The sequence below is a fragment of the Podarcis melisellensis genome (genome assembly GCF_964234715.1).
Source record: "Podarcis melisellensis genome assembly, chromosome: 4".
Classification (NCBI taxonomy): domain Eukaryota; kingdom Metazoa; phylum Chordata; class Lepidosauria; order Squamata; family Lacertidae; genus Podarcis; species Podarcis melisellensis.
The window spans coordinates 68,647,213-68,665,586 of record NC_138531.1 but is presented as its reverse complement, the minus strand read 5'-3'; the positions used below and the strand labels follow the sequence as shown (position 1 = coordinate 68,665,586).

The window sequence follows — 18,374 nt, the reverse complement described above, 5'->3', positions numbered from 1 at the left end:
CCTCCATACAAACAACGAGAAACAAGCCAAAAATGAACTTTAGTTACTGCTCAGAGTTTATTTGGAGAGAGAGAGAGGAAAAAAAACAAGCTTGGATTCTAGACAACACAACAATCCAGACTCTGGCTTGCGATGTCTGGTGCAGCATCATCAAGAGGAGGTGGGGGTGCCACAGAAACTTTAGAGCAGCATGTTCCAGCATTCAGCAAATTCCCGTTAAATCATAGTTTGCTTTCCACCAAGGTTTAATGTGGTATGCAAAACTTATGTCATTTTGTAATTTCAGAACCTATTCATTCTTTATTGCTTGGCATAATGGTGCTTAATTCGTTAAGTACTTAATTCGTTCTGGAGGTCTGTTCTTAACCTGAAACTGTTCTTAAGCTGAAAACCACTTTAGCTAATTGGGCCTCCTGCTGCTGCCGCGCTGCCGGAACACGATTTCTGTTCTCATCCTGAAGCAAAGTTCTTAACCCGAGGTACTATTTCTGGGTTAGTGGAGTTTGTAACCTGAAGCGTATGTAACCTGAAGCGTATGTAACCCGAGGTACCACTGTACATTAGGTGTTGCTAATTGGGGTTTCTCCACAAATTTCTGTGAAATTATCATGTTTTCACCTTCGTGTTTAAGGATGTTTTCATGTCCACAAGAATACTGGATCTGAATATGCACATGTTTCTTGATACAAAAGTGGCAAAGAAAGTTGTACATATTGTACAAGAAGAACATATTGTAAAGCGTAGAAACGTCTTATGCATTCATAACTTCAGGTGTCGTTATATGGCTGTGTCAGGGACAAGTGGCAAGTAAGGTCTGGGATGTCTGGAAGGCTCAGTTTCTGAATCCAACAGAAATATCAGTCTATATCGAAAAGCTTTGCCTCATTTGTGCAATTAATTTTAGCCTACGGGAATTGAAAATAAAGCTATAATTTTTCACAAGAGTCTATTTTGACATGAAACTGCCTTCAGAGCATAAATGAAATGTGTGAACTTGTAAGCTATTGTTTTCCTTTGATACATATATTTTGTTTAAATTCTTTCAAGGATAATTATGTATTTAATTATGAAGGAACTTGCATACTGGGTGTCACTAGTGATTTATGCAGTGCAATATCCGGCCCATAGCACCAGTAAGTGCTAAATGCTCCAGAGAAGGAAACCAGGGCACATAGGAAATGACACATGCCCTGTTGTTCACTTCCAGCTTCTGGCAGTCAGATCTTTGGGGATACGTTTAGAATAAGTGCACATGATGCCTGATAATTATTTGAGCCTTCCAGGAATTTGTCTAATCCCTTTCTGGCTCCCAGTTACAATTTTACTGATCATGGTATCCTAGTGCAATGAGTTCCACAGGTTAATCTGTACATTCTGTACAAAAGTATTATTATTTTGCACCTGCTACTTTATTGATTTAATTTCTTCCAGAAACAAATCTATTGACCTTTACCTTAAACTTTTACAACTCTCGTATGAAAGCTCTTTCATAGGCCTATTAATAAAGCAACAACAAACATGTTTATGCTAGTTGGGGAAGAGTTCCACACTGTGTTTAAAATAAAAGGGCACTCTGGATTAACAAGTGGTGTGTTTTACATTTCAGAATATTTCATAAAATGTATTGTTTGTACAAATCTAGTGCCTCACAATGAGATATCATTACCAATGACATTTTTAATAAGCAGTAACCACTAATAAAGTATTAACACCATGGTGTATTTATTATAATCAACCTATAAGTTTCTATTTAGAGCTTATTCACTTAGAGTAGCTTGCGTATATATAGATGTATAACCTTTATCAGAAAGGTGGGTTATACGTCTGTCAACCTACATTTCCAAGTATAATTAAAGAACATGTGGAACACTCTGTTGGAAGGAACCCCAATATTCATCTTTTTGTATATAGCCCTTAAGGGCATCCCTTATTTAATATAATCATATTTGAAAGAGTTGTCCCCTGTTTCAAATTGCTGTCCACAGGACATAAAAGATTCTCCTGGTGGCAGGTGACCGCTTTAGATGACTATATGACAGGCAGTTCCACGTTGTCCATTATAATTGTATTGATAAAGCAGAAAACTCACTGGATTGTGCAGAGGAGGTCATTTATGTGGGAATGAATAAATAATTACATTGACAAAAGAGGCAAAGGAATGACTTATCTTTGGTATTTAAAGAATGCTAACTAACTTGCTTCCCAAGAGATGTGGACACGTATTTTCCAAATACTATCAAGTCTCTTGGTGATTCTGAAAGTCTCAATCCATTCTGATGTGTGCATCAGAAGCATTGTGTGCACCTAACCACCAGTAGATCACCTATTAGCACCAGGGGAGCAGAGAGTGGGATCTGGCTTGATTCCCCACTCCCGTAAGTATGATGTAATTATTAGATTAGCTGTGTTTAGGCATTTAAACTGTGGCCCTATTAACCCCTGGTGTGTCGGATTCCCTTCAGATTTTACACAATCTTGCATTTCTTCTGCTTGATTTTGGGTGATTTTCCTCCTTCCCCCACCCACACTGCAGCAAAAGTAAGGGGGGGGGTAGAGAAGGGAAAGATCCATTGCACAAGCCACTTTCCACTTCAATGTTCACATGAGTACACACAACCACATATTGTTCTTTCTGTTTCATATGGCATATTCACCTAGTAGCATCTGTGTTTCCAAATAATCTACTCTAGATAATGCACTGGTGTATCATTTAAAAAAGGAATCAATATAGTGCTCAGTTTGCCAAAGTCTTGAAGCATATCTAGCTAGATGGGGGATTATGTGATTCCCCCACCCCCAGTGGATATAGTTCAGTTGTCTACAAATTAAGTAACTTTTAATATCCATCTAGAGTAAAAGTTTAAATTGTTGTACTGGGCTTTCTTTGAAATCACAAATGCATCTGAAATTCTCTTCTCTATAGGTCTTAGATCAACAGTGATGAATTCAGCAGCAAAACTGGTTCACACGGTCACTTGAAGTGATTACCTTTTTAGGTGTAGATTCTGGAATATTTGGCAGTGAAGCTAGTTTTTGTGATATTAATAATAAAAAATAAGTATTTCATTTAAGAGCATGAACTTTGCATTTTGAAGTATCTGAGTGAAGAGTTGGCATAGCCGCAAACTCATCTGATTGCCCTAAGGCAGGCCACTATTTCAGTCTCTAGTCTCAGCCCTCCAGTTATAGTATGAGGCAAAATAGTGTTGACCTAGTTTACAGATTTGTTTTAAGAGCTGCCAAAATAATGTAAATGTTGGGGACTCCAGCTCCCATTCATCCCAGCCAGTCACGAATGATGGAAGTTGCAGTATAGCAGTGTTTGGAGTAATAGTTTCCCCATCCCTAGTCTAAAGTCACCAAGTGAACTCATGGCAGAGATTAAATTTAATCCACAGGTTTGCGCCCACGTGCGTGCGCACACACAAAATATTTTGGTTTCGTTTTGTTGTATTCAATTGGGTTTTTTTCTTTTGCTTTTTTTGTTGGGGAATTTTTTTTGTGAGGGTCTGGCCTGCTTTTTAAAAAATCAGTGTTTTATTTGCTTTGGGATATGTGTAGGTGTTCCACAGGGTGGTTTTTTTTTTAGGGGGGGAGGACATAGTTTAGAGCATCATCAGCTTTCCACCTCCTGTGAAATAGGTATTTGATGCTGACCACAACAGTTTATTAGATTTCTGTATATGCCCTCAAGCTGCTGTAATTATCCTAGAAAAATGAATTGTAGTTAAAAAACCCCACCAAATAATATGATTCCTCAAAATATTTTTTGAGATTCAAAATTTTCGAGTATGCGCTCTGGTGTTTTAAGTTTCCTGCCAAATTAGCTGCTTCTTCCGTTATGCTGTGAACCGAGCCTTCATTACTATTGCTTATGATAGTTAGTTTAATGTTTACTTCTAAAAATGGTTTGTCACATTTGCTATGGTGGTATTTAACTAACAATGGGCACTGTTCTGCAGGAAGTTCTCCTGTTGAAATAAATGCATAAGGGCAGCAATTAGTCAGTTAAATATGCGATCATCAGGCTGGGGTATCCAGTGGTCCCAAGGATAGTTATTTATAGTTTCAATTAAATAATCTTCTACTTATTTTCATCTGTACAGGAACTGTAATAATAAAATAATCAGAAACTACAATACAGTGATACCTTAGTTCTCAAACTTAATCTGTTCCGGAAGTCCGCCCGACTCCCGAAACAGTCAACTTACTTAGGTAATGAGTAATATATGATAGTATGGCCATTATTTGTGATCAGACTTTTAGCATTCCACCTCTCTGTTCACTGACTTGACTCTGATCAAAATGGTATTAGTTCTCATTTTTGTTTAATGGGTGAATCAGTCATGTGTAGAGCAGGTAGCCAAAATGATGCCCTCCAGGTGTTTTGGTCTGAAACTCTCTGCTTCAGCCAGCATGGCCAATGGTCAAGGATGATGGGAATTGTAGTCCAGCAACATCTGGAGGCCTCCCATCTTGGGTTTCCTTGCTGTAGACAAGGGCCATTTCATGTATTACATTTTACAGTGAACTCTATTATACAGGCAACTCTCGTTTTAGGCGCATCCAATATGTGTGTGATTATACACACACACAGACACACACACACACACACACACACACACAGCGCTGAATCTGGAAGTAACTTGGAAACATAATAAAAGACATCACTAAAAGGGCAGGGACAGAACAGGAATAGAAAGAGGAGTCTCACTTGCATGTGATTTCACGTAAATGCTCAATGTCCCAGAACACAAACCCCATGCGAATCGGGGGTTGCCTATACAGGCTTAAAATGTGTTTTATGCTTGTCTGTGCATTTATTAAAGCATGTGTTTTGAAGTATGATAGACCTTCACACTCCTGGAACTTCTTGATGAGCTGTGACAACCAGCAGGAAAAACCAATATAGGAAAACTCATTTTTCCTTGAAGTGCCCCCAAGAGGGTTTTTAAAAAAAGAATTTTGAGCTATTCACCTTGCAACCTGTTTCAAATCTCTCTGTTTTGGGAGGTAACATTAGTGTCACTTAGGGGTAGGTCCTTTTCTGTTGTGGCACCCACCCTAAAGAGTACATTGTTAAGTGAGGTTTTCAGGCCTTAAGACTATACTGCTTTAGGCAGTTGGTGAAGACCTGGCTTTGGGGAAAAAAGGTTTTTGGTTAATTTGGTAATTCATGCTATGTCAGTTCCATTTTCCTCTTGTGTTGCTAGAATTTGTTAAACAAGTTGGATATTGTTAAATGTATTAATTGGATTTTTAAAAATGATTGTTGGTTCTATTCTGTTTTTACCAATATTTGCTAGCTGCCTTGAGTTTATTTGGAGAATAGTTTAGATAGATTTTAAAAATCAATAAATCACAGGTCAACTTACTATATTGTATTATCAAGTACAAATGAATCAAATAGTGAGATCATCCAAGGCAAATGTTTATTCAGGTGCAAAAAACCTCAAGTGAAATTATTCTCTGAAGGTGAAATGACCTGATTTTTATAGTGAAGTCAGAACTAATAGGATTATTCTAGTTTCTGTTTTACTTCTAAGTAAGAAAAATAAGATGGACAGGTTGCTCTAGAGACACCTGTACTATGATGGAAACAAAAATATAGATAACTGTGTATTGAATATGATTCTTGGAATAGTGCAAGAAATTAAGAAAAATTGGCCCTGTTTCCCAGGTGGGCAAAATCCATAGCTGTCAACATTTCCCTTTTTTAAAGGAAAATTCCTTTATTCTGAATAGGATTCCTCGCAAGAAAAGGGAAAAGTTGACAGCTCTGGCAAAATCTGATCATCTAGAATTTGGAATTGATTGGGAGAAGAGAGGAAGCAACAGACAACCAGGGAATGATCTGGACATGTTCTGTAGTTCACCCACCATGTTTTTGTTCTACCGGTTATCTGTCTTTGCCTTTGCATATTTTACCCCGTAATACTTTTCTGTATAGAAGAAATATAACTGATAGCTACTGCACTAGGACTTTCCAGAAGCTTTACTGACTTTCCATGGTGAATCAAAGTGCAATGAGCTTTCTGATTGTACAGAGTGAAGTTTTTACTGTGCTTTATCAGTTATATTGTATTGAGAAGCTTCTGAAGCAAGAAAGCATAGGATTGTCTGCCGTAGGATTTGCAACAGTAGTGGCCAGTGTGGTGGGACAGAGCTGTGGAGCCAACTTCTCGAGACTGGTTTTGTTACAGCTTTTACGTGAGCAGCAGAGAGGTTGGGGCTGCCTGGACAAGCCAGAGGAGCCAATCCAGCATTCCCAAAGGTGTGTCCACAGAGCCTCACCTCACCACTGCCTTGCCCACCCCAGAGATATCCAGGTAAACTGGTGTAGCTGGTGTCAGGATGGCAGCTCCACTGCTCTGCCTCATCTCGCCAATTAATACTGACTTGCAACACTAAAGAATACCAGTAAATTACAGCTGAATGGTTTGTGTTCCAAGTCCCAGTGAAAAGGGCCACTTTTTGAGTGTGTGCTGTACATAGTGATAAACAAATTTCTAGACTTTCTGTATGTGGAGGACATTCTAACAGGTTTCTTTACATATAGCAGCCCTTCCAGAGGTGGAGTTTTTGTCACATCTGTCTTGAACCTCCCAGTGGGTCCGTATGTGTTTCCCTTGCTCTTTCTGCTCACCTGTCCACTGCCCATACTTCTTGGCTGTTTCCAGTACCATCCTTCTTGCAGTGTGTGACCCCAAAATTTGCCAAATAAACTCTTAAGACATATTAAATCTTGGAATCATAATATACTAATGTCAATATAGCTAGTCGTGTTCACCCATAATATTTAGCTAGTCTAATAAAAGATGTCATTAATTATTTCTGTCCTAAAACAAAACAACAACAATAATCTTCTCTGTGCTCTACCAATGTATAATGTGCATTTGGTATGAACATAGGGAGAGGCTTTCACACCTAGTCTATATTTCTTCAAGTTTTTCTTAGTTTATTTTAGATTTTTTGTGTGTTAGTTTTAATGTTTTAATGTGTTGGTTTTTTGCTTAGAATATTGTAAGTTGCATTAAGTTGCTGTGACAAAAAAGGACTAGTAGGATAATAATGATAATGGATTTTCAGTACAAGCCTTCTGGACCTCACTTCAGTTGAGAAAGAAGCATGCCTTAAAAGAGGAGAGGCCATTAAATCTTGACTCACGTTTGAAAATATCACAGAATGTGTGCTGTTCTTATATGTCTATTTAGTTTGAAAAATGCTTCAATACAAACAGTTTCAAGGTTAGTTATTATTATTATTTGCAAAAGTGAAGTTGGGGCATATGCTTATCAGTGCAGACAAGATAATTTGTGAACTGAAAAATTATATGTTTTGACTCTAGGTGATCTGTAAATTATGCTCAGAGCAGATTCATTGAAATTAATGGGTTTAAGTAACTGAAGTCCATTGATTTTATATAGTCTAATCTTTGAATATGGCTAAGTTGGATTTCATTTTCTGCGTGGGTAAATGGTAAAGCTAAAAGGACCCCTGACCATTAGGTGCAGTTGCGGACGACTCTGGGATTGTGGCGCTCATCTCGCTTTAGTGGCCAAGGGAGCCGGCATACAGCTTCCGGGTCATGGCTAGCATGACTAAGCCGCTTCTGGCGAACCAGAGCAGCGCATGGAAACGCTGTTTACCTTCCCGCCAGAGCGGTACCTATTTATCTACTTGCACTTTGATGTGCTTTCGAACTGCTAGGCTGGCAGGAGCAGGGACCGAGCAACAGAAGCTCACCCAGTCGCGGGGATTCGAACCGCCGACCTTTTGATCAGCAAGCCCTGGGCTCAGTGGTTTAACCCACAGTGCCACCCATTGTTGGTACATATTGCTAAAAACAAAGAGATCATAGGCATGTTACTGTAATTACATCTTCAGATGTTTTAGAATATTTATTGTGATGTATCTTGTGTAATAAGAAAAAAACCAACCCAGATCTTATATTCATTTACATTTCAAATTAAGTGATGTTTAATATTGCCCACATACTCAACTGATTTATAATAAACAAATATTTCAGTTTGGGGAAATACTTGGCTTTGATTCTCAACAAGTTAACCATTTATTTATGTTTGTTATAATTATTCATTGCTGCCGTAAACTCTTGTTTTCTACAAAATATGCTGGTATGTTTTGAAAGCAACCATGGCTACTTTCCACTTAATTCCAATCCTTTTTTAAACCAAGTTTTATATTGTACATATTACCTCCGTATAGAAATAAATGTTAAAGGGTATTTTTGAATCGACAGTGTCTTAGAAATTGCTTGTTTTAAAAATGAGTTTTTGGTGAAAAAGCAGAGAGAGATTATTGACTTTTGAATATATTTTTGCAAATTTTAGGAGGCGAAATTAAGGATGGGTAGACAGGCTCTGCGAATCTGGTGAGGTGATGGTAAGTGATAAAGGACTGTACAGCAGCAAGGAATTGGTTATGTCTAATAATCAGTTCTGTAGGAACTAATGAAAAAGCATTTCATCCCTATTGATATGCCTGTGTTTCTGCTGTTGCATCTCTCCCTGTTCTCATGCTGTTTGTTTCCCCTTCCTCCTCATGCCAACTCCTCAGCTGCCAATTTATTTTATGTCACCTTCTCCATTTTGTTGTTCATGAAAAGTAGCAGATTAGCATCCTCAAGAGAGGTCAATCCAGTTAAGAGTCTGAGCCACCTGGTTTTTACTGTCCCACTTTCAATATTAATATTGAGGGTTTTTAGTACTGTCCATAAATCTTTGGGATAAAACCACTGGGAAGTTTCCCCTACTCTTTCCCCTTCACATCTCTCTTGTATAGTGTTCTCTCTTTCCCCACTAGGTGTACACTGAACAGGAATAATAAAATGATAATTTCTTAGAATGGGTATACACTGTGGGTGTCTGCTGACCACAGGATTTTGTTCAGACCTTGATGATGTGCTTTGGGGGGAAAACCTGCTTTCATTTGAAGTCCTTCAGAATCTTTTTTAATTGCGTTTGGATTCCAGCTTCACTTCAGAAAAAAAACAAGATTTTGTTTCCCTCACATCTTTCTTGACTATTACAGTGGTACATCTAGTTGCGGACTTAACTCGTTTCAGGGTGCCGTTTGCACCCCGAAAATTCTGCAACTAGAATGCCTTCTGTGCATGTGCGCAGTGCAATCGGGCGCTTCTGCACATGTGCAAAGCGTGCAGATCACTTCTGTGCATGTGCGAGTGGCGAACCCAGAAGTAAACACTTCCGGGTTTGCCACATTCGTAAGTTGAAAGTCCGTAACGAGAGCAGAACGCAACATGAGGTATGACTGTATAGGTGAGTTTTTTTAAAAAGAAAACTCTCTTTTGGCAGAAGTGGGTAAGATTTGCAGGCATAGTAAACCCTCCAGAAATAGGCAGATTGATCCAGCAGCATTTGTGCTGGACATCTTTGTGTGTGTGTGTGTGTGTGTGTGTGTGTGTATGGAAGTATCTATAACTTCTTTATTTTTGGAACAATGTTATTAAAATTCTATGGGAGCGAATCCTTCCACATTTCAGAAGGATAGTAGCAGTAGCCTTTCCCACAAGGTCTGCCTTCACAGGTATGGGTTAGGTAAAAAAAAAGGAAAGATTTTATTTTTTTATTTTTGTGGGCAATTGATCTGAAGTAGCAGATATGAGAGGCACCCCTAGGAAAGAAAGCTGTCAAATTTTATAGAAAGTTTTGATTGTGGGGGAAGAGAGTAAAAGGGAGCCACTTTCCTGTGATTTCATTAAGGTAAAGGGACCCCTGACCATTAGGTCCAGTCGTGACCTAATGATTTCATTAGGGGGCACCAATTCAGTAGTGTTAGGTAGGTGCTAACAGCAGTTTTATTTGAAGAGTAGCCTGGTGTGTTCCATCTCACGAACCCTTAGTTCCCCACTTTAAAACCTCCATAACTACATGTCCAAGTTGCTTCTTATGTGGAGGGGAGCATGAGAGGGGGAGAGAGAACAAGAGCTGCTGTGATTCCTCGACCTCTAACAAGCCCAGAATCCTTCCGAAGCACCTGACAGCAGTTTAAATTCATCCAAATCTGTTCCACGCCCCAATATACACCCAAGTGGAGATTCTTTCATATTTATTCAACCTACACGTTCTGCACATAGTTCTTATAAAGGGCATATGCCCCCTTCCCACCGAAGAGCCTTTATGCTCACGAAATTAAATGCCTTCCCCTCTGCAGTGACCAAAAGTAGATTCTAACATACCCCATATTAAGCCCATCTGTTTGCCTGCAACCAAGAAGTACCTGATTCAATGGACCACATTCCCTTAGTTTGCTCTCCACATAATAGACCTTTCCAACAGATGCTGAGCAAAATGTTGGACCTCGGGCCTATAACTCCTAGAAGATGTAAAATGAGGTTTCTCCTGGCAGATCAGGACAAAGATATCACTGCTTTAGTAGCTTCCTTTTTAGCCACAATTTTACCCGAAAGGGTTCCCAACGAACCATCATTTCGGGGAACAGACAGGGCAATATCTAGGTGCACACGATCACAGTGTGACCTTACGACCTTTGACAGCTTCACCCATGTCCTTTTAATTATCCCAGTGACCTGAAATGTTTTATACTGTGATGCCAATAAAGGTATTTGATTTGATTTGAAGGGCTTATGCAGACATAACATTTGTGATCCATTAAATACTGAGAAAAGAAATAGTGACTACCAACGTCACTCAGTTAACCTCATGGATGAGCATGACATTCTACAAGAATTTTGCAAGATAATGTTATCAAGTCTGCACTCCGCCCTAACAAAAAAATTATGACTAATTTTAGTAACTGGCAAAATGAGCTAGCTCTTAAAACGCAAGTAAAATTCAAACCTTTTATTTGTTTTATCAAAATGTATTTGAAGGAAATGCAGTCTTTTGATTCTTATTTTTTAGTTCGTTAATAGGGGGCTGCATTTAAATAATTATTACAGAAGACTGTAGTCCCGTGACCACTAAACTGGGTGTAAGTGCCGCTGAACTCATTGTCTGAGTTCAGTATTTGGACAGGGATGGTCTAATTAATAATAATAATAATAATAATAATAATAATAATAATAATAATAATAATAATAAAATTATTGCTTATATCCCGCCGGGCCTTCGTAGCCACCCAGTGTTGGCCCGTGGAGCAGAATGTGCTTTGTGAAGCAAATAATGTCTCCCAAGTCTGACTGGGCTCTTAGGTGCAGAGGCGGCCGATTTCTCCATCTCAGGCGAAACAAGAATTAAGGCTGCCCCCCCACCCCTTCCCACCACCGGAATGCCCTGTATCTTGAAATTTCTCTGAGAGCCTGAGCATTCCGCAAAGGATTGCCGCTCGGCTTCTTACCCCGGGGGCAAGGAAGCCAAATGGCATCATTGCGTGCAGGAGCGCCCTGGTTCTCAAAAAACTTGGCGAGAGCCAGGGCATTCTGCATGGTGTTGCCACTCATCTTTTCTGACGGGGGGGGGGGATTGTTCTGGTGGCAGTGGAAACAGTTGGGCTAGGCTGCTGTGACATATTTATTGCAGAGCTTTTGAATACATGTGAAGGGGATTCTGTGGTAAAACAAACGTTTGTTGCCTGTATTTCTGCGTGGAAAACAAACAATATAGAAGTTCTTCATTTCTAATTTTAACTCGCAGTTGTTTTATTTTTAAATAGTAGACTTGCCGTATTCCAATTCCCCCAAACAGGGTGGCCTAATTTGCATGTAATGCAAATTGTTTCCTAATTATGCACATTTTCCTGTGATTTTTTTTTAAAAAAGAGTGTGAAAATACAACTTGTCTGCAACAGGGTAATGTAGCACAGGTTTTTTGTGCAACTGAGTACGTACTAGGTTTCGACTGGAGGTGGTCAAGAGAGGACAATTTAATAGGCTGACTTGCTGGCTGCTAAAGGGTGATTTGCAGGAAGGATATTTGGCTGAAAATCCAAATCAGCCTAATTGCTACCCTGCAATATCAGTGTTTTATATCACTCAACCACAGCCCTCTGCTCACAATGTTGGATTATGCTGGTGTTGCTTATTCTCAAGGCCATTTTAAAAGTTTTTTTTAAAAAAAGAAATTTCCACATGAAGCAAGGGCTGAGTTCGAAAAAGAATGAAGTCATGTTGCTACTTTTTGTTTGGTGAGGGAGCATGCTGCTGATTAGTAACAGGTATGCTAAAATTCTTGGTCTCTCCACCATTTTATATAAGCAGCTGTCGCTTTCACCCAAGGTGTGGAGAATTTTAAAAGGAACTTGAAAGTTCCATCTCCAGGCAACTGAATTGTGACTCTTGTTTTTCCTATCTCTATGGATATAGCTACTCCTTTTTCATGTCAGTTACAGCTGTGATTTCTGTCATTGGCTACAACAACAAAGGGTGGGAGAGGGCTTATATATCACAAAATGATTTTGCACATTCTTCTTATTTCCGATTCTATAAGAGCTATCAACTTGCTTTATATATACGAAAACTGGGAATCTAGCCTTGCTAATAGGGTTAAATGGGCACCAGCTTGCAAAGCTGAGCCAGCTAGACCATGTGACAAATATTGTTAATAGTGTATGGTGGTGGGGGAATTAATGAAGCAGTATTTCATTTTTGTTTTTACAGTCCCATAATAGAAACATGTTCTAGAAAACTAGAAAAAGACAAAAGATTTATCTAAAAGTTAGTACTTGGTATCCCACATTCTTAAATGTAGCAAATATGCAATTAGATCTAAGTTGTGGATTACTGTATTAGACTTCTCTAATACACACAGGAATTAATTATGAGGAACCATATATCCTGTGAACCAGGACTAGAATTTCAGTAATATGGTAGATGTGAAATCACATAGCCATGGTGGTGTTTGGATATTTTTTCATGTCTGCAAAGAAACTGGATTCTAGATTCAAAGTTCCACAAAATTTCTCACATTTGCACTGAGTTATAAAGGTTTGCAATATAATAGTCCATCCCCACCAGGTGGCCTGTAACCTTTCATGGTATGCAGTTGTTCAGGATAGTACTAGTCGGTATTTGTAAGAGTGATGACTGATAAGAGCAGCGCTGAAACCACTGTGGTACCAGGATGAGCTTTTCCACGTCAGAAATTACTTTCCCAAACGGAAAAAGGGGTTTTGAAGTTCCTTGGTTTATTAGTTGTCCCTTGGCCTGCCCCTCAATCTTATCGATTGCTTCATTTGTTTTTCAAGTTTCCTTTCCTGGAGTTGCGTCTACAACTAGGAAAAACAAGACACATTGAATGTTTATATCAGTTAGACTTGCGGTATTAAGGAAACTTCGACAAAAAACACTGTCCAAATTACCGAGGAAAAGAAGAAGTAGGGTGCCTTGATATTCTGATTTCTATTCTATGAATTCCATAATTTGGCAGTGCCAGTCAAATATTTTTAATCTGCATGGATTTAGGTACATACTGAGATCATACTTCTCTCAATAATATGTATCAGTTTACTAACTTAGCATGCAGACCTGAGTACTGAGGGCAGATGGATTTCCAGGCTGGAGCTGGCACAGCATTTGGGCTCAGTACTACCACACCACAATAGTAGGGCTGGTTCAGAATCCCCTCTACCTCCCACCTCTGGTTTCAGCAGTTTTCATTGGCTGCTGCCTACCCACATGTTCAACAGGTGGAAGGGGAACCTCTGCACCAGCTGGGGGATGCTGCAGTCAGCTTTGCAGTTAAGGGCTGGAGGGCTTGGATGGAAGTTTAAGTCACTTCAACCCAACCCCCAATGCAACACAAAATTGGCTCGGATTGCTCTGTTAAAAATGTTGACCTATGTAGGCAGCTACAAACTTACTTGGGAGCTAGCCCCAGTGAATGTAGTAGAACTCAGTTACTAAGCATGCGTAGGATTGAGCCACACAGTTCTTTCTGTGCAACCTGTAAATTAGTTGAGTTAGGATATTTTTGATTTACAGCTCTTGGCCACATTCACACGTCTAAAGCACATTTAAAACACATAACTTTCCCCAGTGCTTTCCCCCCCTAAAAAAAATGTTTAGTGGTACTCTCATATTGAAATACTGCCCCTCCATGAGGCCAAATGTAGAGTCACAAAATGTTTAGGGGTACGCGTCCCCCCAGAAAAAAGCACTGGCTTTTCCCAGTGAATCCTGGAAATTGTAGTGTTTTAAGGGTGCTGGGAATTGTAGCTCTGTAGGGTCTAAGTTACAGTTCTCAGGATGTGCATTAAATGTCATCTGCAAATGTGCTTTAAATATATGGCATGAAATTAAGAACGATTAAATCAGAGCATTCTCTGTCTAAAGGTTTGTGGATGGCAACCTATATTTCTTACTTCATGTTTAAGAGAAATATTCTCGGAGCCCATAAAGATGCCCTTTTATGCCCTCCAGTTTATTTTTCTAAGCACATATCGACTGTATGCCTTATGAAGTACCTTGTTGTATAATGCAGCAAGATTACTACTATCTAAACTTTTCTGATTGAAAAAACTGATTGTTGTTTTTATTATCTAATTCCCATACAACCAATTGCCAAGCAAACTCTTGTGTCAATAGCTGTTGCCTTTGTCTACAATTCTGATTAGAAATATGTCCTTTATTACCCACCCGGGCCTCCTTACTTACCCACCTTTGGATAATTGAGGCTATACTGCAATATAAAATACGTTATTTATAGCCAAGCTGTTTTTTTAAACAGTGTCTGGCCAGTTTTTACCCTTATAGAAGTTACTATTTGACTTGTTTTGTTAAGTGCAGTAATGCAAAAATGTGGATGGAAAGCTTACATTTGAGAAACGTAAAAATAATTAGAAATGATATTGTTACTTTGAGGAATACTCTGAGGCTGGACAATGAAGTGGCTTAGAAGAAGGTGTATGTGATTAGGTAATTTTGCAAGCTAAGAGGGACAAAACTTATTTTGGGTGTCTGATGCATCCAGGTATCACCTCCAGATTCTACATGAATCTGGCCTCTTACCCATATCAGCATTTTTGAAATCAGAGCCGTCCCCATGGCCCACTTTAGGTGTTACCGTTATAAAAAGGCCTCAGTGGAGAATGTACGTTGAACTGCAGCTGTGAACAGTGACTTGTGGAGAAAACTGCTGCAAATCTGTGCTGAGCTATGGGACTTGCTGGTTGGCCTTGAGCAAGTCACTATCTCTTTCGCCTCATTGTTGTGAGCTCCTTGGAGAAAGGGTGGGATAGCTAAGTAATGCATAAATGTTGTTATTTATTTATTTCGTTTCCAAAACAGGATTGTGGGAGAGCATGCCCTAATGCTTTGTATGTGGGGCTGCCCTTGAAGATGGCTTGGGAGCTTCAATTAGTGTGGAATGCGGCTGCCATAATTTTTATCAGTGCAGCCAGATGGTATCGTGTTACACTGAACAAATCGCATTGTCTGCCCTTTTGCTTCAGAGTCCTGGTGCTTTCCTTTAAAGCCTGAAATGACTTGGGACCGAAAGAGGTGAAGGAGCACTTTTGCCTCCCTGTGCCTTAAGATCTTCAGAGCAGGCTCTGCTTCATGCCCCACGTCAGTTCCATGCTGGTGCAGGATGGGCCCTTCTCCTAAATAAGGCAAGCAGCTTCTCTGCTATCATTTTGGCCCCAGGTGAAAACTTACTTGTTTGCTCAGGCATTGTAACCATGACTGTGTGGTTTACCCAGTTGCTTTTATTTTAGGTGCCTACGTTACTAAATAGTTGCTTTTGTTTTGATGCATTTGTTATTAGTGCATTGCTAGTGTTTGTGTTTGAAATTGGTTGTTGTGGTGGTTTTGTTGTACCCTACCCTGGTATCGGGACACAGGTGGCGCTGTGGGTTAAAGCCTCAGCGCCTAGGACTTGCTGATCGAAAGGTCGGCGGTTCGAATCCCTGCTGCGGGGTGCGCTCCCGCTGCTCGGTCCCAGCGCCTGCCAACCTAGCAGTTCGAAAGCACCTCCGGGTGCAAGTAGATAAATAGGGACCGCTTACCAGCGGGAAGGTAAACGGCGTTTCCGTGTGCAGCTCTGGCTCGCCAGAGCAGCGATGTCACACTGGCCATGTGACCCGGAAGTGTCTCCGGACAGCGCTGGCCCCTGGCCTCTTAAGTGAGATGGGCACACAACCCCAGAGTCTGTCAAGACTGGCCCGTACGGGCAGGGGTACCTTTACCTTTACCTTTTACCCTGGTATCAGAATCGATGAAGAGTGGGTTACACAGATACAAATAAATGTTACTCAGGCTGGAATCAGAAATAGTTATTGGCATGAAATGGAATTATTGCCTGTCCTGTGCATTATCATTTCTTCTCCCTCCTCCCCACCCCCCACACTTGTCGCCCTTGGATAAAAATGATCTGAAGCGCTGCAATATCCTGTAAAACCTGCCTGCCATAGACCATTACGCCTCTCCTCTACCACCTTGCAACTCTCTGAAACAACTAGAGAATACCCCTCCAGCCTCAGGGAAACAAGTGTACTGGAAAACTACATATCTAGGGCACAAGCCCTGTTCAGTATAACCAGAATTTCGATAGGCCAGTACTCAACTCTGTTTTGATGAACTGTAAAAAAAAAAAAAAAGTCACGTGAAAGAGCGGGTGGGTTATTGTTGTTGATGTTAGCAGTAATACTGGTATGCCAGTAATGCGGTGGCTGTTCGAATGTGCAGCTGAGCATAGACTACAAGAGCCAAGTCTTGTTCATGTTTCATTCTTTAGTGCCTTCTGGCTCCACCCTGTTCTTCTCTGTTCAACTGAAATCATTTTTCCGTGTTTCGTGTTAGCTGCTGTCGGAAGCTAGTACTCCTGCTCAGAAAACAATCATTTTCATAGCCCTAGCAACATTTTTTTTTAAAAAAAACCTGTTGGATTTATTCATCTGTTTCCCTTTTCTGAAAAGAAAAAGCAACAGGCTGGGAAAGTCATGGTGATGGTGGTGCTGATGATTTAGATAGTAATATCCTATTCACTATATTTGGCAGAACGACCTAATCAGAGTTGTAGAATTTTGCACCAAAAATAACGAGGGCTGAATCTGAAAGATGGATGGGTAGATGAATTAGTCTCGGGTAACATATGTCGTGAGTATTTACTTGGAGATGGCTATACACTTGAGGCTATAATCCTTTCCTAAACACACCTGGTAGTGAAGCCCATGGAACTCAGTGGAACTTATTTCTGAGTAGATAGATCTGTTTGCATTAGATTAGGAAGTCGGTGGCTTAATACCAGGGATAGAGAACTGGTGGCCCTCCAGAAATGGCTACAACTTCCAACACCATCACTTGTTACGCACATTGATCATTGACATCCAGAGGACCGCAGATTCCGCACCTCTGCTTTAGACCATCAGTGTTAATATTTCCGCATCTTTTAAGATGTACTTAACAGTAGTTCATGCTTTTGTCCCTTATTAGCATAGCTTTGGTTAAGTGCCCACTTTCCAATGGTAGCCGGCTGTTACTTAGTAAACAGAAACGCTTTAGCAAATACTCATGCGTTGGGCTTTCCCCCTTCTGTTTCCACAAATAGTGCAACCCAGCCCACACACAATTCATTGTGTTGTAAGCTGCTTAAACACAGAGCTGCTTCAAAAGGAGAGTTTTTATGATGGAGCCTGTGAATGGTTTTGTTCAGTGGGTGGTGTGAGTGGTAGAAAAGAAAGCTGCTACACGAGCAATCTGCAGCAACCTTCTTTGGATCGGGCCCGCAGTGATTAAAGGTAGTGTAGTTAGGTATATCCCATTGTACTCAGTGGGTCTTATTTCTCAGGAGGCATGAGCAGGATTGCAATGCAGTAATAGAGATCCCCATTGGCGTAATGTAGTGGCTAGGAGTTGAGCCAGGAGGTCCCTGGTTCAAATCTTACCCCTGCCATGAATTTAGGGGGCAAGCCACTTTTCTCTTTTCCTTGGCTTCAAAACTGCCACAGGGGAACAAGAAAGTGGCCTGCATTACAGGATTGCTGTACAAAATAGTATACGCAAAGCGCTTCAGACACTTGAAAGGTGTTATATAGGCATTAAGTAGTACTCTATTTTTACCGCACAAGATGTAGAAGAGAGAAAATAAGAAAAAACATGGGATTAGTGCAGAGAAAAAGAAGTACAATTATGCTTAAGAAACCTCTGTTGGTAAAATTGAGAGATTGCCACCTGACTGCAAACAAGCATAGTTAAAATGATTTTTAAAACACTGAAGTGTGAATATTATCCTCACTATGTAATTAATTTTCTTTACTCAAGATAATAAATCAGGAATTACTCCAGTACAGTGGTACCTCGGGTTACGTACACTTCAGGTTACAGACTCCGCTAACACAGAAATAGTGCTTCAGGTTAAGAACTTTGCTTCAGGATGAGAAAAGAAATCGTGCCCAGCGGCGCAGCAACAGCAGGAGGTCCCATTAGCTAAAGTGGC

The 18,374-nt window shown here is 40.2% G+C and overlaps 1 protein-coding gene across 6 annotated transcripts in view; it reads left to right on the top strand.

Moving 5' to 3' along the window:
• BBX (BBX high mobility group box domain containing) overlaps nt 1-18,374 on the top strand; it is a 127,138-nt gene that overhangs the window by 27,469 nt on the left and 81,295 nt on the right. For 2 of the 6 annotated variants that reach the window (XM_081908414.1, XM_081908413.1), the window contains one exon: nt 8,352-8,403. The exons of the other annotated variants lie outside the window; for them this stretch is intronic. In XM_081908414.1, coding sequence (XP_081764540.1) covers nt 8,401-8,403 — 3 coding nt within the window. In that variant the 5' untranslated portion in view covers nt 8,352-8,400. The remainder of the gene's footprint in view (nt 1-8,351; nt 8,404-18,374) is intronic. 6 annotated transcript variants of the gene reach the window in all.